General features: G+C 39.3%; 1 protein-coding gene across 2 annotated transcripts; it reads right to left on the reverse strand.

Annotated features, from left to right (window-relative positions):
* Positions 1-23702, reverse strand: LOC111567206 (adhesion G-protein coupled receptor G5-like). 2 transcript variants are annotated; one of them, XM_023268182.3, is made up of 15 exons: positions 23280-23702; positions 11664-11736; positions 9897-10162; positions 9278-9464; positions 8968-9013; positions 8557-8662; positions 6667-6789; positions 6352-6468; positions 5574-5616; positions 5353-5459; positions 5118-5233; positions 4759-5021; positions 4568-4667; positions 4139-4413; positions 1-1506 (listed from the first exon to the last, which is right to left on the reverse strand). In XM_023268182.3, the coding sequence occupies exons 2-15, from the start codon at positions 11725-11727 to the stop codon at positions 1385-1387; spliced, it is 1935 nt and encodes a 644-aa protein (XP_023123950.1). In that variant the 5' UTR covers positions 11728-11736; positions 23280-23702; the 3' UTR covers positions 1-1384. The 2 variants fall into 2 exon arrangements, with proteins under 2 accessions (XP_023123950.1, XP_023123949.1); XM_023268181.3 differs by having other exon boundaries at positions 9897-10165.
* Between the last annotated feature and the right edge of the window lie 2017 nt (positions 23703-25719).

Below are 25719 nucleotides of genomic sequence, written 5' to 3' on the forward strand. Positions count from 1 at the left end.
ATACACAGCCATTGTTTCTGTTTCAACCAAAAGATTTTTAATAATATTCAATGTACATCCACAAAAACTCAAATATACACAATAATTTGAATGACATAAAATGTACTTTTCAACATAAAAAAAAAGAAAGAAAGAAAGTGCAAACATCACAGTATCTAAAAGCTCACTTGTACGTTCTGAAGCAGATTAAACAAATATATTTAGTAAAAATTTGAATTATATCCTGGAAAAAATATGGACTGACTGGAATCATTTATGATAAAACATTCAGCGGTTCTTTTACATAAGGTACGTACTGTCCATGTCCTCTACTATTCAGATTACAACAATGCAACAGTCAACTCGCTGACATTCTACCATTTTAACAGTGAAAATCTAAAGTGCTACTTCAAAAGACAGATCAGCTATAAAAAAATAAGGGTGCACAGTATAAAATCAAAAATAAAAAGCTTATCTAAGGTTCAAGGAGCGCTTCAATAATAATATATCATTTTTCTTTATAAACAATATAATATAAAAAAAAAACAGCATAGTAACCTCCAATCATTTAACTTCCTCATATTTCCTTGTCTCTTAATAAGCCTTAATTTTATCCACAACGTACAATTTTAAATCTCAAATAAATTCTTTCCCTTCTATAACTAGAACCAGTCTAGGTATTCTGCAAATAAAAGCTCCAGGCCTTTACTGTGCGGTCCTGAGTGTGTAAGTTCTTCACCACTGGCCTGGACAAGAAGAATCAAGTTGACAAGTATCTTTTTATTAACCTGATTTGACTGTTAAGTGAATGGGGTTTACCACGGCAGGGTGATTAAAATTTGTCCAGCAAGATTTACAGCATATTATATTCAGCTAATTTAAACCCAGATGTCTTATACATGTGATTACTGCAGCTTTAATTCAGCAAAAGTTATTTGCAAAACACATTTTTCTTCACCCCGGGAGATCGTAAATTACCACAACAGACACTCAAGAATAACTTATACTGAGTGATTGATAGAACATAAAGTTTTAAATTTTGTCTTACCACCACTTAAAGCTGCATAGAACAGATAGTGGGTCCAAACTCATTGTGTTCTAGCGCTTACCAAGACAGCTAGAATGTTTCCTACCAAAGGACGCCAGAACAATAAGGTGTGTAGGATATATGGAGAACTGCTCCCTTTTGGAGCTGTAACTCACATTTCCTAGCAGTTACCACCGTCAACCACAGAACGTCACCTGGACAAACAGCAGATCTACAGTGATTCAGTCAGTGGTGGAGCATTTTTCTGCATTTTGTCTATTGTGTTGGTATGCAGACTGTATTTTTACATTTCAAAAATTGACTGTTGCAGCCTTGAGTTTGCTGCTGTATTCTGTCCCACACCTTTATTTAGTCCACTTAACTCTTCTCCTGTAGCATGTGTTGCCTGGTAGATCCGGTGCTGGTGCTGCCAAGACCAGGGTGAGCAGCCTGTTTTCGTATCCAGTCCAGCATGCAGAACCGCAACATCAGGAGGAAGCCTGGGGACAGACCAGAACCACGATTCATTCATTTATACCAAAAAGTATGTTAAGATTCAGGATTTTAGGTAGGCTTATGGGCAATAAAGTTGAAGGCTGAAGCAACTGTACCATTAAAATGTTGCATGTTGGCATACAAAACTCTCTTCCTGAGCTGCTAATGCACAGCAAAAACAGGGTTAATAAGTTGAGGGTTTGGATTTGAATCAAAAACAAGCAGGCTGCATGTGAGCGGAAGCAGCTCTGCTTCTGACAGGCACCAGAAACAGAAGGCCTTGATTAACTGTGGCCATTGTCTCCTTCCTACACTGATACAATAGACCACTGGCTACATGGTCACCAGTCTCTGAGTCAACAATGTAAATACCCTTGTCCAAAAGCTGTGGAGGTGGTAATCATGCAATGGAACTACAAATATACACACAAGGACAAAATTGTTGGTACCCTTCCATTAAAGAAAGAAAAATCCACAATGGTCACTGAAATAACTTGAAACTGACAAAAGCAATAATAAACAAGAAAATACTGAAAATCAGACATTGCTTTTCAATAGTGGTTCAACAAACACACAACAGTGATGGTACATTTATTATTTTGCTGCACAAGCTTTTGAGGCAATCAGTCGCTACAATCAAGTGATTTCTTTAACTCTCCCTGAGACTTCTGCAACAGGTAGCCAGACAATGGTGAAGCTCCTGATGTTTCACAAAGCCTTTATGTTCAGCCGTCAGACTTATTTTGAACACAAATTCACCTTTCTGTCCTTCACTCATTTCTTCACTGTAAGAGCTTGTCCCCATTGCAGCTAGATGCTTATAAGTTTAGACACGTCCTTTGCTAGACAGTAACAGTCTGTAACCGTTTTCTTTCATCTTTATGTGAATTTTCGGACTTTTCGGCAGCATCTTTGTCATGTCAAGACACCGCTTCTTAGATGAACACTTCCTGTGTCGCTGGAATGGTGACAAAATAAAAGCCTGTAACATTAAAAATACGCCTTCAAAACAAAACCGTCAATGATTTGCTTTCAACAGTGGTGTTCTCCTCGGTCGTCTTCCATGAAGTTCACTTTGGCTCAAACACCGACGGATGGAGCGATCTGACACTTATGTTCCTTGACCTTGGAGTTCACCTCTAATCTCTTTGGAAGTTGTTCTGGGTTCTTTGGTTGCCATTTGCATTATCTCTCAATTTGTTATCAATTTTCCTTCACGGCCACATCCAGAGAGATTGGCTACAGTCCCGTGGACCTTAAACCTCTGAATAATATGTGCAAATGCAGTCAAAGGAACATTGGTCTGCTTGGAGATAGTTTTATACCCTTTACCTTTAACATGCTTATCTATAATTTTCTTTGCAATCTCCTGAGACAACTCTCTCCTTAGCTTTCCTTCATATAGGCAGACTGACTGATTACAAGTTTAAAGATACCTGTGAAGCTAATTGCAGGACACACTTTAGTTTGACATGTCCCTATGGTCAAATTATTTTCAACCTTTTCGTGGGGCACCATCATTTTTGTCCAGGTCAGTTTCATTAGTTTGTTTTTTTTAAAAAATAATTTTGTTGAACCACAGTTAAAAAGCAATGTCTGGCTTTCGATAGTCAATTTTCAGTAAATTTTTATTTATGATTACTTTTTTCACTTTCCGGTTATTTCAGTGTATTTTTTTGGGTTTCTCTTTCTTTAACAGAAGGGTACCACCAATTTTGCCCAAGTGTGTATGTAGCCTGTTTATTTCAAGTCATTTTCCCAGTGGATCAGGTTATTTGTTCAGGTGACTACAGTGCCCTTTAAAGGCTAAACCCACACTTGTACATTTACATTTCATAATGCATACGTTCAGCTAAGTTGACCTCTACAGTTCACACTATTCCAGCGTTTTGGGATGCCTCCAACTGAGCCTTTTGGAAACACTGCTGTCCCTGTTTGGCTTTATAAACTCTGGAGTTGCATTTTCAGACACAAAGAGAGACTTCTGGAAATGATGATACAGGCAAATAGTTAATCTTTGTCACTACATGTTCTTTCCATATAAGCCACCCAACTACCACATGAATGTTTTCTGAAAGAAAATAAGACATGAGCCTTGACTCACTATTTAGTTTCTTTCAGATAACATTCATACACTAGGCGAAAGAAAATAAAAACACGAGTCTTGACTACTAGCGGTTAATTCTATATGGTCAACGAATTACAGGCGTTACTGTCCTTGTTGTCTTTGTGAGCAGCTCTTGTGCAGTTAAGAAAGCCTCGCTTTTAGCCACCGCTGTTTTGCTCCAGAGTATTTTCTATAACTAAGCAACTAAATCCCTGCTTCATGTTCACACTGGAACCCACATGCCAAGTACATGATTGGTACAAAATGCGCCTAAAAATGTAAATCATGCAAATACTTGAAACGGCACTAAAACGCACATCTAGGCAGACTGTTTTTGTTTTGTGGATGTAGTCAAATTCTAAAACCATCAAATAATGCACAAAAATGTGGGTTCTTATCTTGTTGAAATTTCTTCTTGACATGCTGTCTTATAAATGAGAAATAAAGTTAAAATAGTTGACACAAGTTGATAGTTGTGTTTGTTTTAAACCCCAAATGCAGCCTGAACTGACTGTACAAAACAAACAGACCTTGGAAGGAGTTGAGGATGCAGGAGAGGAAGAGAATGAAGTCAGAGAGGGGCTCAAAATCCAGGAAGGTCAGACCCCAAGTTGTTCCAAAGAGGCAGCTGAGGCCCCAGATGCTGAGGAAAGCCACGCGGTTCTGTCTCCATTCATCCCTAGTGCGGATCTGCCTGTACACCAGGAAGAGCATCACAAAACCCGACGACACCAGGAGGGCCAGGATCGTCATATTGGTAAAAACGTGAGCCAGCAAAGCCTTGTTTGTCACTTTCATCCAGCACCTGGGAAAAGCAAATCAGCACAGCAGGGAAAATAAATAATTTTCAAAAGGACAAATAAAATGCCAGAATAATGTTCAAATTATGCTGGTGTTTTTCAGAACACCCCACAAATCCCCTTGCTGCTGTGTCAAAGATGAGGTAGAGAAAAGCTTACATTAGATAAGGATTGGAGATGTCATCACTTGGCACCACCTCTCTTAGCCCATAAATATCACCTATTGCAGCCAGGATGATAACAGGAACAGCTGGGAGAACTGAAAGAAAACAAAATTTAAGGATCATACATGTATATCATCTTCATGTGCCATGAAGTATATGTTCAGAAATATAACTTGACACACTCACTGAAACCGACTAGGTTCCATGTGTACAGCTTTGGAGAGGGGCTGAAAACCATGTACACCAACCAGAAGGTGTTGAACACTTCTATGCCCATCCAAGAGAAGGAGCTGAGCAGGGCATAGTGGAGGAGTGCACCCACCCAAACACACACACTCTCCCCTCCCACGTTGGCCAGGACCCCCGTTAAGAAAAAGAGCAGACTGAGGAAGGCCAGGGACACGGCTAGACCCAGGTGTATGGGTATAGACTGCTCCTTAGATCGCCCCCTGTAAATAAAAATGTAATAAGTTGATAACTGTAAAAAATAAAATTAAAGCCCTTGTTTTCAGAGGACTACATAAGCCCTCAATAAGTACTATTACCTTTTCCTGCAGAGGAAAATTATCAGAGCAATGCAGCTTATCACAGATACAGCGCAGCCCAGATATGTAATAGCAGTGAGTGCCACAAGGTGGCGCACCGGTCGAGGCTCCAGTTGCTGCCAGAGAACAGAGCACAATGAGCACAGCAACAGGGACTTCATACACTACAATATGAGACTGTCCATAATCTCTATGTTGTTTACTATGTAAGCAATAGCACTGCTGCATTTCTCACCACCAGCACAGTGAAGTAAGTCAGATGATTGCACAGACAATCCGTGTGTTTTGGTCCTCTTTGTTGTGTCTCACATCCATCTACCAACCAATTCACCTGCAAAGGATCTGTACAAGAAAATATAAATGTAAATATATGCCATTCCATTTCCAGGAGTTATGGTCAATAAACAGGAAAATATAGATAAATGTTGAATGCAAATGTTTGTAAATAGGTCCAACCTTTCCTTGTGTCCCATGAAACACATTTCCTTGAATGCATTTTCTGAAATTCAGCAAAGAGAGACATAAGCTCCAATCATTTCCCATTAAGGTGATGCACATATTTTACTCCTATAAACAAAGTTTTAAGTGCTTTGATTTATTAGTGACGTTTATTACTTATATCCTACATGCAAAATATGGTTTGCTGTGTGTCACCACATTCCCAATGGCAGTATAAGAAACAGTGTAGTAAAAATATAGACACTAACTGGTGGTTTTCTGTGCTGCTATGTGCACCGAAGAGAGGCAGCAATGCGCTGTCCTCAGCATATAAAGAGCACAATCTGTTTTTGCAAGAGGTAAGGTAAAAAGAAACCTACAAGTGGTTTTTGTGTGTTCTCTGTATGGCTGAGGTAGACAAGCAGGTGTCACAGAACTGAAAGACATCTTGTTTTTGTTCAACAGCTTCCACAGTGAACACACATTTGAGAGCTAGTGTTATGCATGGTGCAAAAAGTGTTTCAGGGTTGTGCAACATTTGACTATACTATTCATAAAAATATGTAGACCACCAAACATTTTACCATTAATTAGTTAACCAAAATAACTTAATTCCATGTGTGACACAAAATATGAATTGAACTTTGAGTCAAAGACTTTTCTATTGTTAGTCAGATTCAACAAGCATGTTGCATTGCTTATGTTTACCAAGAAAATTTGAATGTATGACTTTTGACAAATTGCAAGCTGGATGCTGATCATGCAGATCATTGGCTGCAAAAGCACACAAACTTACAGGTATAGCATTGTGGTGAAAGCCAATCTTTATTGGCTCAGACAGATCAGTGATGATCTCGTCCGTCACCGTGATTTCCACCACATCATTTAGAATCTGTACTTCTTTGGGACCCTCCTGGAAAAGACACATACATTTTTACTTTCCTCTCATATACTACAGCCTACATCTTTACACATAGAGGAACAAAGTATCTTAGATTGTAAGTATTCCTGTCAGTAAAAACAGTGCACTGTTTCTACTCAAGGCTTGGACAAAAAGCTATGGCAGTAAGATAGATGCATCAAACCATCTGACATCTCTACTTAGTCTTACCTGGAAAAAGGAGTTGTTGTGGAAGAAAGTGCAGACTGCGTTGTTATTCTTTTTTGCAGCTTGTTTTAAAGCAGGGGGGAGATGGATGGTGGTAGTAGGCTCTGAAGTTTCACCTGTAGTGGTCTGGAAACAGAATATGTACAAAGAAAAGGTCATGAGTTTGCACAATTAGAGATGGTGTACCATAGTTTGGTTACATTCACTTTAAATTCAGTGTATCAAATGAGAACCCCTAGACATAAAGTGTTTAATGACCTCTTAATTATTCTGGTAATTATACGACTAAAGATGTCTCCACATCAAAACACACATTCAAACTCTGAATGACACTAATCATACAACCTGTACCACCCTGCAGCTCTGCCTCTGAGTGTGCATCAGCACCCCCACTGTTGTAATGAGAAGATCACCTTGTAGATTGCTGGTACTCACACTGATGGTAGCATGAAGGAAAATGTCAGCTTTCAATATCCATCCTCTACTTGACAGTAAAATGCTGCTATCATTCACTTTCATGTGGCTAACCTTTCACCTATTTTTCTCAACTAAATCACCACTGCCCCAACTTTAATGAATACTCTCGGTCGTTTAAAAACTTGTTGCTAAAAGTGAATGCATGCAGTCTCAGAAGTTGAGTGGCCTCCTTACTAAAGTGAAATTCTGAGGTCACCACTAAGAAATGCATTCTAATAAAGTCTTCAATCTCGCTACCAATAGCAGTAATGTGCAAAAATACGCAATAAATGTCCATAGATTACAAAGTTTTTCTCACATATCCATTGCTCATGGACATATACATAGATTAGAAACAAATCAACATATTATATATATATATATATATATATATATATATATATATATATATATATATATATATATATATATATATATACACACACACATATATATATTTCTCTTGATTCCCAAAGGAATAAAACCAGCCATCCATTCAGAATTCCAGTTAGGAAAATCGGGTATCCACCACCTTGGGTTGTGCAAAGCACAGCTTCAGCCCTGTCATTTTGATTTTGATTATTTCTATGTGTCATACATACCAGACAGTATCACCTTAATGTCTCAAACATACTTTGCAGTGTACGGGGTCTTCATTTGATGCCAGTGGCTGTTGTAATAAAGTGTTAAAATCTAATACATTTTAAAACCTTCTACAAATTCCATGGATTTTCTATAGATTTTAGGGATTTTTTACATAGGGTGACCCTGTAAACCAGCAAAATGATTATTCTGCAGACATGTAATGCAGGAAATGTGGCTGATTTTGATTATGGACTAAACCAGTGTGGTCTCAATACACTGTTATTGTGACCACACTGATGTGGCTTGTGCAGATAACACTGTAACAATAATGAATGAAAAAGTGAGACTGCCGTTGTTCTATACTTTACTTGTTGGCAACAAATGCCATGCAAAGACTAAAACCAACCATTAATTGACCCAATTAACAAGTGCTGTCTGTGTATCCAAAGTGTGATGTTATTCTTTTGCACCACAGAGCTTAGGTGCTGTGTACATTGTGCTACACTGTTGAACTTGGTGGCATACTGATTAGTTACACTGACCACAGACAGTGTGTTATATTTTGAATAGATCCCCTGCATGCAGTAGTATTGCTGTAAATACTCAGTAGAATACAAATCCATACCAATGTCACACTACTGCTTCCATCGTCAATCAGATCAAGACTAGTAAGAACTTGGAGCTGAGTAAAACATTGATGCTGGCGAAGTACAAAATTATAAGATGACCTGATTAACTTAGTTTTGGTCTGTTCGCGGTATTTGGTTGCAATCTCATTTAAATTCAATTAATTAAGTTGTGGCATCTTTCTAAATGTGGAAATGTGTGTCTTAACTCTTTTGTGTGTCTTACAGGTGATGTGACATCGAAGCCTCTGAAACCTTCCTTCATCTCCACCTCAGATCTGTAAGCGCAGGGATGCTCAATGCTCTGGTTCCTCTTTACAGCTTCTCCAGGCCTAAACACAGACATTTATACACCCCACCATGATTTGAAGTTAAAACCACTGGTTTCAGATGTCTAATTAAAAGGAGTAAAGTTATTTTTGTAGCTCCCACCCTAACCCTGAGTTTAGTTTCCTGCTTATCGTCAAAGAATGTGTACTTGATTACATAACTTTCAAACCAGTAGCATTAGCAATCAAGACAAAGGCGTACAAGGAAGGATGTTGTCGAAAACACCCTGTCATGATGTTTCTATGAACGTTTGATGGTGCATTTCAGAAAAGATGACAGAGAAAATTTGAAAAAGAGAGGAAATTACGTGTTAGAATAGGTGGAATCCTGCCTTGCTTGATCACATAATTCTTCTGCAAAGAGAAAGAGAAAGAGCACAGCTTTGAATTTGACATGCAACAACATATAACAATAAAATAGAAATCTAAATGAAATCTTAAGTCCATTTTGTGACACATACTTTAATAAACTAGGCTGATCAACGGGAAATGTTTACAATATGGTAAAACTTGACTGGAACAGAATATAAACTGAAAATGTATTTTTGTGCAATCAGTAAAACATGGATCTTGTTAAACATATTCCATTTTCTGTCGATAACATCCATTTTTTCTTACTGCATTTGGTGAAAATCCCTCCAAAGTTATAGGCCATGTGTATTTTATCGTTGACAATGTCATTTCTGACCATTCCATTCATGATGCCGTATTTGGCTTCAGCTGTGTTGGAGCCATGACTTAGATCAGTGCAGCAAGTGTCCAGCACGCTAGCAGGCCAGCAAAGAATAAGACTGTGTCCTCCAATCTGTACAACAAAATTACAAAAAACAATCCTCATCATGATCTTCAACAAATAAGCTAGAGTAGCAAATTCAATATATACTGTACACATTTTCAGTTTGTTTTATGTTTTTCATGTGGTAGTATTATGACTGTTACACATTTAATGTTAAAGTATTTTAGTACAACACATCGCTGTTCAGAACTGATACTCAATTTGCCAAGAAAAAATAAGTTGTTAGTTTTGTTTTCAACCCTTCTACCTCACAGACTGACGTGTCCCTGTCACATTCAGTAGCTTTGAAAAGGAAGTCAAATACTGCACGCCTGCACTCTTCTTCACTTTTATGTTATTTTGTGAGACAATGGCTGATTAATGACATATGAAAAGTCTAGGTTATATTAGCTTTTGGATATGAGTGGTGAGGACCTCTTGTGTGGAAACATACTCCTTTACCTGCAGCTGCAGCTGGTCCAGTAATGGCTCCCAAAACAGACAGAAAAAACTGTCCTCCTCTGAATCAAGTCCAAATTTGTTTAGGGGAATTACATCAGACCTCCTACACTGGGCTGTGATCTTCCCATTGATGGATAGAGTGCTTTCATTGGCTGAAATTGAGAGCCCATCACAGCCTGTAGAGAGGTTTATGTTCAGGCTCAGAGAGCCTTTGCCATGACGCCAGGTGCCACAGAAGTCCAAGAAGAGGTCATTTTCACTTGAACCTACTAAAATACAGCACATAGTCAGTCTAAATAGGAACTGTGATTGTTAATGTGCAAACCCACAGACACAAATAAGCTCACACTACAAAAAAATCCATGCGGTGACCGGCAATAGTCTGATAGCACTAATAATAGTAAATTAAAGATTTTGTAAAAACAAGCCTATTTTAAAATTGCGAGAGCTGAAAAAAACCTTGCGTGTCAAAGTCACAGCTTTCGGAAAATGCGCTTTATTTGTATGTATTTAGAGGTTGTGCTATTTGCTGTTAATGCACCTAGCCTCCAATTCATCAGGGATGCACTACAGCAGTTTGGTAATTTGATAATTAATCTCACCTGACACACCTGTAGTACACTACAATATTTGTTGGGACCATCGATTCTAAATATCAAACGTGAGCATGTCAATCATGGCCAGTTACACTGGTTACTTTCATCCCATCTGGGAAGTTCCCATCAAGATGCACTGACAGTCTGGCAATCTTGGAGGGCTGAACACTGTGTAATCCATTTGAAACATATATCGGAATATTATCACAAGACACCATCAAAAGTGTCACTGTCACACAAGGAGAAGAGCATGAATTTGTAAAATTATCATCACAACAGTTTTGACTCTGGATCAGATGTGCTACAAAATATACGTGTGTGGCTATCAAATAATGAGACTGGACTAATGTCAGTCAGTCCACAGTGTGCAAGCCTGAATCACTCATAACATAATGGTCAATGGGTAGCATAAACAACTCTTAAAAGTTTCAATCTGGTTGAATTAAATCAAATTGAATTACAGCAATTGTCTCATTATTTAAAAACCACACCTCTTATATGTTAAATTGCAGTCTTTGCGATTTGCTAATTGCATTTTTAAAATGCAATTTCGATTTGAAATCAATTAATTGCCCCAATCTTGAATCCTACTGAGAATTTTTATCAAACAAAACAAACTCTTATCTACGGAGTTTAAATGGATATGAATATAGCAGACTGCTAAGAGAAGATGACGTTTCATTTCAAATTAAATATTTAGTAGCTGAACAAGGTGAAGAACACAGGGTGCACAGATTTACAGAGTGCAATTTTTAACAGCAGATATGATTCATGCTTAAAATTGTATTGACCCTTACTAGAGCCCATATATCCTAACTTACTGCAAAACACTGACCCTTACACAGCACTTTCTCCAAGTGAAAGTGCAGGGGAGACAAATGGATTCTGCCTCATGTATCTGCAAAGCACTTTTCTGTATCATCACTTTGATTGCCCATTGGCTACAATCAGAAGTGACCTACAGATGTACTCAGCAAATCTACAAAATCTCATTATCTATCAATGTTTAAAGTTTCTATCAGACATTGTTTGTGAATGTGTCTTTTGGTATATCTCTACCCTTGACAACATACAGTATGATGTACCACATCTAGACACAAGCACAGTGGAGGTACACAGTTGTAAATGAACAAATGAACATAAAAGTGTGTTTCCCATGTGGTTATCTTACCAGTGAAGAGGAGGCTGATCAAGAAGAACATAACCTTCACATTATCTGTTGGTTGGCGCTCCATTGGTAACAACTACAACAGAGAAACAAAAACTGAAATGCCAGTGCAAAAGAGGAACAAATTTATAATTCATTCATGCATAAGCAGGGTGAACTGCCACAGCAAAATAAGAAACCCCACCCAGCTGCTGATAAATGAAAAAAGCAGGGTGCATTCACAGTCAGTTTCTAACCATAAAAGGAACATTTCAATGAAACACAAGCATATTTTTTATATTCTTTCTATGTGCACACACACATCCTAAATAAAACAAAAAGTCTCTAAAAGCAGCTCAGGTTTGACATAGTAAGACGTTTTTTTAATGATACTATTCTTATCCAGACGCCTGGTTTGTTATCTGTACTCTCATATCGGTGAATACAAATGAGTTCAAGCCCAAAATACACACAGGGGGCTTTTAATGCTCTTATCAATGGAAACAGTCTTCCCCTTTAACTGGCATGCACACACATCCAGCAGTAGTTCACTCTTTCCATCACTCTATACCAAGCTGCTTGCTGTTGCTTCAGGGGAAAAGACAGCATAGCTGAAGTGAATGGTTTCAATACCTATATTATGCCAAAATGGCAGTATATAGAGTAGAAAAGAGTACAATTTAAAGTTCCCCTAAAAAAAACCACCACTTTGCATCATATTAGATATTGAGAATCACATGAGTGTCACCAGACAGATGTGTCAATTAGCCACACATACGCACACAATTTCAACCAAAGACGTCAACTCATCCCAGACAGTTTTCATCACACTGACTTTCTAGGTTTACTTGTTGCCAACTTGGCAACCCTTTGCCAGCTTTGTCAAAGCACTGGCACATTTAGCAGTGTTCACACCTTGTAATCTCTAAGCTAACATACAGGACATCTGTGACTATATGGGGTTACTGTACAGTATGCATGACTGTGGGAACTTGTGGAAAGAGATGCAGACGATGACTTTAGAGAGGAAACGCACACCAGTTGCAGTTCTTCTCAGTATCACAAGACAGACAGGAACCAGCTGAACCACAGACAATACAGAAAGGAAAAGATAGACAAAACGCAGCAGAGAGAAGAAAAAATATCCAACTGCACAGCCTGTGGGGGGTCAGTTGGTTATTTATAACTATGCATGCTGAAGCGCACACCTGATACATGAGAAGGACCTAAGCCTTTGACTACCACTTAGCAACACACAGAGACAGACTGATAAACAAACACAAACACAGGCATGTGCGTGCGTGCGTGCGTACGTTCGCACACACGCACACACACACAGTGATCAGTAATCCTCAATAACCTTTAAGTGACATAGCATAATAGTTAGCTAATTGCTCTGCTAATAGCAACCTTTCAATAAGCTGTCAGGAAACCCCGTGCTACAAGAGACTCATTATGGAATTCACGTACAGGCTCAGTATTAAAGTCTGACACCATACAGAACACAACTATATTTAGAACTTTTTTTATAAGTCAATGTAGGGCTGGGCGATAGATCGATTTTATCGATTAATTCGAGTTTGTACTTAATGTCGATTTGTTTTTATGAAAATCGATTTTCTCATCAACATCCGCCTTCCCGCTGGGCTCCCGTAGTTCAGAGTGCGCGCCCCCCTCCCCCCCGCGCTTGATACACAAACAATATGGCGGCGAACGGTGCAGATGTAAAGGCGCGTGTCCACTACATGTGATTTTCCCGCACGGCAACGCACCACATCTGAAAATGGCACGGACGGCGGTCACTAGCGGACCACAACATGGTCACATGACAGCGCTGAGCAACAGCAGGCCGCTACGTGGTGACGTCACCGAGCTTTCAGCTGGACAGTCCGGCAGACAAGTCGGATAAACACAGCGGTTCGGCCGCAAACTTTCCCTTTTATTTCAAAAAACACGTCAGCGAAAAGTATTTCTGAAAGCATTTGAAGCGAGAAATAATCTGCAGTAGCTAAATCTGTCCTCGTTTTAGGTCACCGACGCCTAGTTTAGAAGTTTGAGGACAGTTTCACGATGCGTGGAATCTCCACACGCCTCATCCAATTTGCATAAAGTAGAAGTCAGTCTACTTTATGCAAATAAGCTGCAGCCCTCTCCAGGTAAAAATGCACTGCAACCGGACCAGCATGCCACATGCATTTCCAGCTGCGATCCGGTGTGTTTACCCGAAGAGGGCTGCAGCTCAATTGCATAGACTGGACTCCGGCGTGCAGAGATTAGGTAGGGGGCAAAAAAAAATTCAGATAAATCGTGAATCGGGACTTTTTTGTGAAAAAAATAGGAGATTTTTTTTTTAGGCCATATCGCCCAGCCCTAAGTCAATGTTTTAAAATTATTTGTGAGTTATATTTGTTATTATTTGGTTGCATTTCAAACAGGAGTGTCACTGTGTTAAGTAAGGGAAGGTGCATAAATATTAAAAATCAGTCGAAAACATCTTGGCTGGCCCAACTAAGGCTAGCTTTCAGGCCTGCAGCCCAATCAGAAATAGGTAACTAGTCTTGGCAATCACTCGTCACATTCACAATTTGGCACTGGCTACATTTGTCTAATCGAAACACATAGCTCAGATATTCATTAAGCGAGTGCATGATATTGGCACAAAAATGTGTATGACGGACACCAAAGCATCACGTCTTAATGGAATGAATAAGCTGACATACAAGCAGCTAGGGCTGCAACTAACAATGAATTGTCTGAGCACGATGCATCATAAAGAGCGGAAGTGAGCGTGCAATGCAAAGGAAATCACCGTCCGAGCGGAGCGCGGAACACAGACGGACATCCGTGCTGTATCATGCATATATAGCATATGCATATATTATATATGCACGATACAGCGCGGACATCGGCATTTACGATACAGCACGGACATCCAGCGCAGACATCCGCGCTGTATCGTGCATATACACTCTATATTGCCAAAAGTATTTGCTCACCCTTCCAAATAATCAGAATCAGGTGTTCCAATCACTTCCATGGCCACAGGTGTATAAAATCAAGCACCTAGGCATGCAGATTGCTTTTACAAACATTTGTGAAAGAATGGGTCGCTCTCAGGAGCTCAGTGAATTCCAGCGTGGAACTGTGATAGGATGCCACCTGTGCAACAAATCCAGTCGTGACATTTCCTCACTCCTAAATATTCCACAGTCAACTGTCAGCTGTATTATAAGAAAGTGCAAGTGTGTGGGAATGACAGCAACTCAGCCACCAAGTGGTAGGCCACGTAAACTGACGGAGTGGGGTCAGCGGATGCTGAGGCGCATAGTGCGAAGAGGTCACCAACTTTATGCAGAGTCAATAGCTACAGACCTTCAAACTTCATGTGGCCTTCAGATTAGCTCAAGAACAATGCGCAGAGAGCTTCATGGAATGGGTTTCCATGGCCGAGCAGCTGCATCCAAGCCATACATCACCAAGTGCAATGCAAAGCGTGGGATGCAGTGGTGTAAAGCACGCTGCCACTGGACTCTAGAGCAGTGGAGATGCCTTCTCTGGAGTGACGAATCGCGCTTCTCCACCTGGCAATCTGATGGACGAGTCTGGGTTTGGCGGTTGCCAGGAGAACGATACTTGTCGGACTGCATTGTGCCAAGTGTAAAGTTTGGTGGACGGGGGATTGTGGTGTGGGGTTGTTTTTCAGGAGCTGGGCTTAGCCCCTTAGTTCCAGTGAAAGGAACTCTGAATGCTTCAGCATACCAAGACATTTTGGACAATTCCATGCTCCCAACTTTGTGGGAACAGTTTGGAGCTGGCCCCTTCCTCTTCCAACATGACTGTGCACAAGTGCACAAAGCAAAGTCCATAAAGACATGGATGACAGAGTCTGGTGTGGATGAACTTGACTGGCCTGCACAGAGTCCTGACCTCAACCCGACAGAACACCTTTGGGATGAATTAGAGTGGAGACTGAGAGCCAGGCCTTCTGGTCCAACATCAGTGTGTGACCTCACAAATGCACTTCTACAAGAATGGTCAAAAATTCCCATAAACACACTCCTAAACCTTGTGGACAGCGTTCCCAGAAGAGTTGAAGCTGTTTTAGCTGCAAAGGGTGGCCCGACGTCATATTGAACCCTATAGATTAGGAATCGGATGTTATTTACGTTCATATGTGAGTCAAGGCAGGTGAGCGAATACTTTTGGCAATATAGTGTATGTACGATGTAGCGCGGATGTCCGTCCGTTTTCAGTGCTCTGCTTGGACCATAGACTAAACATAGACTGAAAGAAAACCCAACAATTTGATTAGTGGTCCAATATAATTTTACTTTTATTACATTCTACTATATTGCAAATAGCAATAGAAGGAAACACACAGTTCTACGGGAATGATAAAAGGTGGTTGAGGTCTAATCCCAATACAACCCTGTGCTTGCTGGTGTTGTAAAATATGAAACATATAATTACTCCGCCAAGGAACGCAGAGGAGTTATGTGAAGATCGGTGTTGGTTTGTCTGTGAGTAATATTACTCAAAAACGAACAAACGGATTTGGATGAATTTTTCAGGGAAGGTCAGAAATGACACAAGGACCGACTGATTAGATTTTGGCAGTGATGCGGCTTATAGTCTGGATCCACAGACATGTCAAAGATTTCTGTATCATTACACGATAGCAGCACAGCATCACTGTAACCATGACTACAAGTGAACACTACGTCAGCTGCCTGCTGACGATCACATGATTGCGATCCTACTACAAATCCACCGCTGCAGACTTATCCGTCAGAAATGATACAGGGAACAACTGATTAAATTGTGGGGGTGTTTCTGAGTCTCATCAATTCCCGCTGCCTGCTACATATTTAGGTCGCGCGATTCGGCATCCGTACGTAACGTACACATGCATAACACACACCTGTGCTCAGCGCAAGGTCATTTTGTTTGTGGGTACATCAATATTAAATGGCCACATTCTATGTTGCCATGATTTCTGATCATCAATAACTAAGAAACAAATGCTGCACTTCTACAAAAATATGCTGCATTTCTGAATGCCATATGGGCAGTCTTGGAAATGAACAGCCTTGGTGTGCTGCGCTCTTTGAGTGCTTTTCTAGTTAAACTTATAATAATTGCATAGTAGGGTTTCACATGTTAAATTTTCTGTTTCATTTTGGGTAATTAAAGTGTACATGTCTCAACTAGTACACCAGAACTGCATTAAAGATGGACAAACTGAGACCAGAAATATATGTATGCTAAATAAACTGAGTCATAATTAAGTTATATTATGCATTGATATACTATATTATATTGTGACACACTATAAAAGGCAATGTAATGAATATCATAGAATACTTTTTACATCAGTTAAACTACGCAAGGACATCTCAAAACTCCAACCTCAGTGTTATGCTTGACAGACATTTGTGGTTTTGCCATTTCCCTTTTTCAAAAGTTAAATGTGCCATTTCAAATTTGAGGAAGAAGGTAGGTGTGACATCTAGTGGTTTCTGATTAGGTAACTATAATGTTATATTCACACACTCATAGATGCAAACACTCTATTACAGGGAGGGGTAGAGAAGTGTAGTGGTTCATGGTTTAGCAAACTCCTGTAAATGCAGACTTAACTAATGTTGTTTAAATCTTAATGCTAAATGGTCCAAGAACCCTATTTATTTTGAAATGGTGACATTTCAACTAAAGTTTTTTTTAATATGTAAGCAATGACTAAATATAATGTACGTAAAGCTAAAATACTTGCTGTTTTGAATAGAATAACCCAAAATTGTGTCTTAGATACTCAGAAAGAGCTGTTAATAAAAACAAACAGTGGTATACATAAGGTACACAGTAAAATAAAAAGAAAAAAATGTTATTAATGATGTATTTTTTTGAACAATTTACTATTATATAGATTTTCCCTGTTTTGTTCATTTAAGCCTTAAAAAACAGGACAAAACTGTAAATTATGTCCACATCAAATATCTGTATTTTCAGAAATGGTAATTTTAAATCTGACCATAAAATGACACTCTTTTTTACTTTACCTACACTACCGTTCAAAAGTTTGAGGTCAAACTGGCAATTTCATGTTTTCCATGAAAACTCACACTGTTATTCATGTGCTAACATAACTGCACAAGGATTTTCTAATCATCAATCAGCCTTAGTTAATCAACAACATGTGGGGTTTTTCTTCGACTTTTACATTTAGTTTTCACAGAAATTTTTCACAAAATTCTTTAGTCCAATGGTGGTCAACCATCTAGAATTTGGTTTTCCTAGATTATCAGTTCTATGTGAAGTTGACACTTCTTAAACTAATACAAATTCCTTATGCTTTGACATGATATAAAATGTAATGAAAGACACTGGTAATAAAACAGTAATGTGTCAGTAATTTTTGTAAAATTCTTAAACTTGCATAGCTTGTTATGCATTTAAGATTTGTGGAATCTTGTCTAAAATGTCTCAGCCTCCATTTTTTTCGGACAAAAATGTGGGGGGAAAAAAAAAAAAAAAAGGAAAATGAGATATTTTTGCACCCTGATGTGGTACCTAGAATTCCTTAAAATGATGTCCAAAGTGGCTGAATTTAGACCAACCCAGGGCATTTGGGGGTGAAATGATGACACATAACTGAACAACAAGACTGTACAACAGTTCTGCAAAATAGTGGGTGTGAATTCACACATACGTGTGACTCATGTCAGCGATAACCAAATCCTACTCAATACAACTCTGACTATAGGCAGTATATCAACGGAGATGTTGGCTGGAAGGAAACAATAAACCAGTGTTACCCACCCACATACAGCAAGCAACAAGTGTGAACACACAGTAGAAGACTCAGTTCACTAGACAAGCTAGAGCAAAGGCAAAAACGACCCCCGCTCTGAACTATGTGCAAGTGTCTGCATGTGTGAAAATGTTCCCCAACATGAAAGTCTGTCATGCTACACTTTTAATAGTATAGACAATTATTCTGCAGAGGTGAATGCTGGAGTCCATTAAACACAAAAGGACATTTCTTTTATATGGGGCTTGATAACACAATAATTATTTACTCTTACTCAGCTCAAACAACTCTATTCTCCCTCTCTTACACAATATTTCAACTTGCTGAATTCACATAACGTAAACTGACTCGGTCTCTACTCCCACACCCTCTCTATTGTCTCCTGCACAGCAGCCAGGCATCAATTCAGCACAAGAATTTCCCCTTTTCTTTCACTTCCCAGCTCTTATGTTGGAGTACATGCCAGCGAAAGACACTGATCAAAAACTGGCACAAGTGGATGTGTGTACAAATGTGAAATGCAGATCAGAAGACTGTTACCGGTACAAAACCAACACTCATCCTGAGACTTATTACGTTCCTGGACATGTCTTCCTACGCACATAAAGGGTGATAGAGCCCTGTTATGTGGTTGTGTGAATTCACGCATATCCTGCAGCTACCGGGAAGCGTGTGAACAAGATAGACCCCCCCAACCCTTGTGAGCTCTCTGCTTGTTGCTTTGTATTTTCCTGGAAATATTCCTGTCCCATTTCTGCATCATCTACATATCTGACTCACTTGCCTGTATGAATCATCTTTGCAAGTTTTGTCTGACCTCACACATTATAGTGTGGGAGACCAAACGATGTGTGACACAGACAGCAGATAACAGTGAGAGACATAGATTTACGAGGGTGCAGCATTTTTTTCTTCATCATTAGCTGTACTAGCAGCAATGTCAGTTAGTTTCGACTTAGACATTTAAACAAGCATTGTATGTATTGTGAGGCTGGGAGATGTAACTGCAAGTTAAAAACTTCATCATGATAAGACGTTTAATTTCTGCCGATATTAATAATGGCCAATTTTCAACAAAGTCCAGAAGAGAAAGTGTTAATTTGAATGCACTGAAATTTGAGCTGATTTATCAAGGTACACAAATAATACTTTTAACATTAACAGAACGATGACAGACACAAATAAATATATTTACACACATAAATTAAAAAATAAGGATGAAGTGAAACTGCTGCACTATGCTGGGGTTAAGGTTCCACCCAGGACCAGCTGTCACTGGATGGGGACCCTGTACTGGTCTCTGTGCACATCCTGCTATCAAGTCCATCAACTATTGAAACGGGCCATCGAGCGGTTGCAGCTTAGGTGAAAGTAGGTTGGGGCCACAGGGTTCTTAAGAGTTTTTAGATGAATGATGAAAAACATCTCACAGGGACAAAAACTGTCACAGCCTTCACCAGAGGAGATCTGTTGGTGCAGAAGGAGGTGACTGTGGACTAGCATGTCTCAAGAGACCTGCACAGAAGTCACAATGGAGGAAGAGGGGGCTCCATTGTAAAAGGACATGATATGCTACTTATAAATCAGGTAGCGAGTGACCTTGGACTTTTTTCAAGCACCCATACATGCAAACTTTGCATGCTTTCATGGCGATTTGCATCACATGCATTTTTAGTTAAACTACTAAACAATTCATCAAAATGTTTTGTTACTGCTACTGAAGAAGTTTCTAGCTTTTACTAATATGTTGCTATGAAATTCTTAGAAAACATTCACTCTAATCATGGGATAATGCCTTGTAACCCCAGTCCTTTACTTTAGTGGCACAGTGAGTTTAACATTTTCAGTTTTTGGTATAGAAATTTAACAACTACTGAAAAAGCCAGAAGTGCCCAGATATGAAAAGCTGATGACATCAGTGATCACCAGATTTTTCCTCTGGTGCCATCATGGGGTCAACTTGTTAATTTGTCCAATGGATTGGTCTGTGGCTACATATGTCACACAAAAATAGTTACACAGCCGTTATCATACAAAAAAAAAAAATCAGTATGTTGGATTGCTATTTTGAGCATGTTAGCATGTTGATATTAGCGTGTAGTTCTATTGCATAAATAGAGCCACACAAAGTCATTAGCATGATACACGCCATGTAATGTGAATACAACAAGGCTGTAGTTATCTAAACGGCCAATGGTTTTACTGCAAAAGATAACAGTTTTCTTAATTGGGGTTTCTTTGAAAAGGCGGACTTGAATTTAAGCCACACATACGTCGATTTTAATTTCAACTCCTGCAAAGTTACAGGAGCTGTTTTCAGTACATTAAAGCATCTTGAAAATACCACTTCCTACACTTTTCAAAGATTTTAAAGCACCTAATTCTCATTTTCTGTGACTGGTTTTCACACCTGTCCCTCTTTGTTGCCACTGGTATCAGAACTTTCAGTGACATGCTTTTCTCTTGGATTCAGCTTCAGCTTGCAAATGACGTTTAAGTTCACTTAATAACAAAACAGACCAGATCATTTTGCACTCCAATTTACAGCAGACAGAAGCTGTAATTTGGATTTTTGTCCTGCAACAGATTTCAGTCTACTTTTAGCCCACGTTCTCTACAAGCAGCAGAGTGAAGCAGCAAAGAATGCACATGGAAGAGTAATCCAAGGAACAAAAGCTGCTCTTTGTTGTTGGCTTTGGAGTTGAAGTGACAGCGAGCATGAATAAGGGTCAAAGATCATTGGCTGGTTCCGAGGCTATTTGCCAATAGTTAAAAGACGTGCACACACACACACACACACACACACACACACACACACACACATACACACATACACATACACACACACACACACACACACACACACACACACACACACACACACACACACACACACACACACACACACAGCTCTCACTCTCTGCTCAGTGTGACCAAAATGAGATGGGAGGTATAAAGGTTAAAGACTACACTGTTAATTCTGATGTTCAAATGAAAACCCAAGTGGCTTTCCAGTAGCCCGGTTTCAGGTTCAAAATGTTTCTATTTTCATTTACTGGGCTAATTTTCCAGCTTTTTAGACTTCTGAGAGTCATGGAGGAATCAGTGGTATGGTATTAGGTGCAGTAAAACATAATAGTTACCACGAGGAAACCTGCCAAGAAAAAGCCTTTTCTCACATTTCATCTGAGGAAACACACTGACCTCACGTCATTTTGCTTGGGGCAATACAGTGATAAGATTGTGCTGTGCTACATTGTTGGTCGCTGCTGCCAACATGTTTACCCGGTAAGATTTTTTTAAAGTTTGTTTTTCCTGAGCCACATTACAAGTCACGACTGGCACTCTATGGCTGCTGTTGTCATTTTGATTTACAACGCATAGCATTCACGGTTAATGAGTTGGTGTGAAAAAAACAGCAGGTTACAGTCATTCTGAGCAAATCCTGAGAAAGTACTAGAAAGTGAGACTTATAACCTCTAATTGAAAGTATTCATAAGAACTTGGGCTTTTTCACTTCATCATATGCAACAAACACTAAAGTGAAACCTGTGTCAAAGCAAGAACGAGAGGAAAGAGTCTTCTGCACAGCAATGTTTCAAACTGAAGTGGAAGACTGGTGCAATGTGGCTGATGTGGAATGCTCCTAAGGCTACAATTGTGTTTGGACATTGCATACTTTGTGATAGCACCATAGTGATGCAGTGTGTACATCTGTGTATGTGTTTATGTGCGTATCTTGATGTCTTCAGAGAGAAAATTGGAGGAGCAGGTGGAATGCTGATATTTCCTTCGGGGCTATGAATAAATCTATAAAACACCACACACACACACACACACACACACACCGACATGCACAAAAGCTAGCATATTATTAGGCCTAAATCATCCCAGTGTGGCCTTAGGTGTGGGTCACAAGATTTAATTTTAAAAGTCAGCACAAAAGAGAATGGTTTTCTGCAATGAGTCACACATCCACTGCAAATTTGCATTTCAACAAATGAAGCGCTTAGAAAAAATCCCTTGTTTGTCATTCATGCACTTTCAGTTTCAAGAGCTTTGCTCTGTCCTGCCTGCGCTGGTTTGCCAGTGCTAAAACTGGGGCAATGCCTGAAGTTTTAGGTATTTTTTTCACACTTAGGGAAGTGAAGTCTTTTGATTTTGCACCTCATCACAGTCAGGAAACCACATGCTACAATATAAGGAGAGCACAGTAGTTACTGTAAAGTCTCTATTCCCTGACTTTGATGTGCGCCTCTAAAAACCTTTAAACATTATCTCTCAGGCTTATCAAGGTGAGAAAAATAATATAAAAGGCATGGCACATGCTTTTAACAATAAATGGATGCACTCATGACCCTAACAGGCACACAGGGAGAAAGATTCCCAATGCAATAGTATATATTAATGTGAGATAAATGAAATAAACAACACGTTGATTACGGGACTGGTGCAGTTTAACAATAAAGGATTGCAAACCAGACATTTTAATGATTAATTATTGATAGCCTGATAAAATCCATACCTTGAAAACAGCGTGCAATGACATGCTAATTGAAACACATCTATAGGACAGAAAGAGTCATCTAATTATCACGTTACGTTACAGAATAAAAAATAAATACAGCTTAGTACAAACAGTTCTTTAAGAACATAAAAGAATCGTATTTTAAAAGTGACAGCATAACTTCAAGAGAAGGTCACAAATGGAGGTGCTAGGAAATATCAGACACATAAAAATGCATTTTTATAGCATCATAAAACGTTAGCCTAGCTTGTTTGGAGAGCATTGAGATTAGCTTTAGTGTTTTCTCAGTGTGTGGGCTTACCTTGAGTACCACTACTGACAACAGTCGAGGTTTCTGGTCTCCTCCTGTACACTACAACACTTTATGATGCCTAGAGTCTGCAGTTCAAACTGTCACCAGCTGCTCCACAAATTGGGTCCAGAAGGAAAAATTGAAAAACAGCAGCCAAACGTTACACACCGCGGCGGCAACTTGGAATGGACTCTCAATTTCAGCCCATCAAGTAAAACCGATACAGGTTCACCAGTAACAGTGAAGGAGAAGAGAAGAATTTAAAAAAAAAAAAAACTTAATTCGTCACTTGCAGGGTATTAGCATTTTTTTCCGTCTTCAGCACACTTGAGATAGTTGAGAAAATTTTAAAAACAGAAAGTGTGGAGGAGAAGGAGACGCCGTGCTTAAGTGTGAAACACAGCCGGCGGACAGGTCTCTGTTCCCTGACAGACTGAAGCGCTAACAGCGTCAGTGAAGGGACGACTGCTTCCGCTCAGGACTTTCACAATATAACACTCAATGACAAATACGCAATGGCGAACAAAATACCCGGAAATGGATATTTATTTACGGCTTTTGCACAAATCTGCTTGTAAAATAAACGTGTTTATTTTCACATTTAAAAAAAAAATCTCCCTCAGCTTGACTAAATCTGTGGACACAGAATTTCTGATTTTAGTGAATCACGTTCATAACCTGTGCTACTGCACAGTGTCAATTGCTAGTTTCAAGACTTTTCAATACAGCACAATTTTCATTTTTGTAAATTATGGTCTCATTTGGGTTAAATAGATGGTGAAAGGAGGGTATGCTTTAGGGCTACCTTGTGACTGACAAGTCATCATTACTACCTTATAGGCATATGTAGTTTCACTTAGCTAGCATGTTCAGCATTACATAATGGTCTGGCAGTACCTCATTATCATTCTGCTGGAGGTTGGAAAAATATTTGTTCTTTAAAACAATCACAACCGTCCTGGATGGAGCCGAGTGAAGGATGCAGATTTGGTGTTCCCCTAAAACAGTTGTGGGGGAATGTTTTTAGGGGTGGAATATTTGTTTGCAGGTAGGCCAGTACTGTCCTTAAGATGAATAAGAATAAGAATTCACTTGAAGAGAAAAAAAGCTAGCAGGGCCACTTTACTGCTCAATCCAATTCAAATCCTCTGCAAACTTTAAATATCTTGGGTGGCCAGACAGTTCAACTGGTTGAGTGGGTGACCCATGAACAACACAGTGGCCTGGGTTCAAGTCCTGCTCACGGCCCTTTACTGCATGTCTTCCCCCACTCTTCTCCCTACTTTCCTGTCAGCCTCTCTACACTGTCCCTATCTAAACAAGCTACAAAAAAAAAACAATCTTTAAATATCTGTTGCACAGGTTGCTACACGGACATGGTGCTGTTTCCCATAGTGAAACTGATTTTAAAAATGGTAGCAAGCAGATGACAGAAAGAGAGGAGAACGCCACAATAAATGTGCAGACTTAAACCTGTGGTCTACATCCAGTGAGTCAGACCTCCTGTGTATAGTGTCCTTGAATTCTCAGTCAGATCTGGCCTTTGCTCATCTTGTCCGATTTCAAGATACAATGGCTAAATTCCAAACGTGAGGCTTCAAAACTGTAGTCTACAAACCGATGGGTGACGTCAGACTGGCTATGTAAACCTTTTAAATGCATACTATGATTACAGTACCAGCTATTATGTCTCTTTTTTCCTTTAATAAACTAAATTAAAAGAGACAAACACATTAGATGACCATACCTGACATATACTATGTATTCACCTACATGCATGCTCCCTTTGTTAGTTCATTTATAACTGAGGTGTAACATATTCTTCAGTAACTATATTATTTAAAGCCTTTACAGCTAGCTAGGTTTCCATTTCACCCTGTGTAACAAAATGTGTGCTTTTATTTTGAAATATGAGCACTCCCCAGTTAAATCTACTCTGATGCTCAGTCACAGACTCTTGACAGCAGCAATGTGTTAAATTGCTGTTCAGACAGGCAGACTATGGTTGGATACGGGAGTACAGGAAGAGGAAGGATAAGTGAGAGTACAATCAGTCCTATTATTTTTGAATGCCGCTCTAAAATTAGGCATTCGAACTTCAGTATTACATGGATTTTTGTGTTTGTCTAATAAAGAACGAACCATCCAGTGTTATTTTTATTGATCTATAGTCCTTTGTTACATTTGGTTTTGTTATCCCATCTTCAGATCTTCCAAAAATTGATCACTGGATTCATCTGGATTTATATTATACACCATGGTGAGGACTGTTCTGTGCAGGTCTTGTGGATTGGTTACAACTCAATATAGGATGTCTCACAAGTTCTCAAATGGCCCTTAATATTTCTCGCGAAGACACTTTGAGAGACCTGTCTGCCTGCCTATAGGCCTGTCCATAGAGAAGAATGTCAACCAAAAGCCTTTCAGATTTTATTTTCATTTTTATGAC

Source organism: Amphiprion ocellaris, chromosome 1 (genome assembly GCF_022539595.1).
Source record: "Amphiprion ocellaris isolate individual 3 ecotype Okinawa chromosome 1, ASM2253959v1, whole genome shotgun sequence".
In the NCBI taxonomy this organism is placed as follows: Eukaryota; Metazoa; Chordata; class Actinopteri; family Pomacentridae; genus Amphiprion; species Amphiprion ocellaris.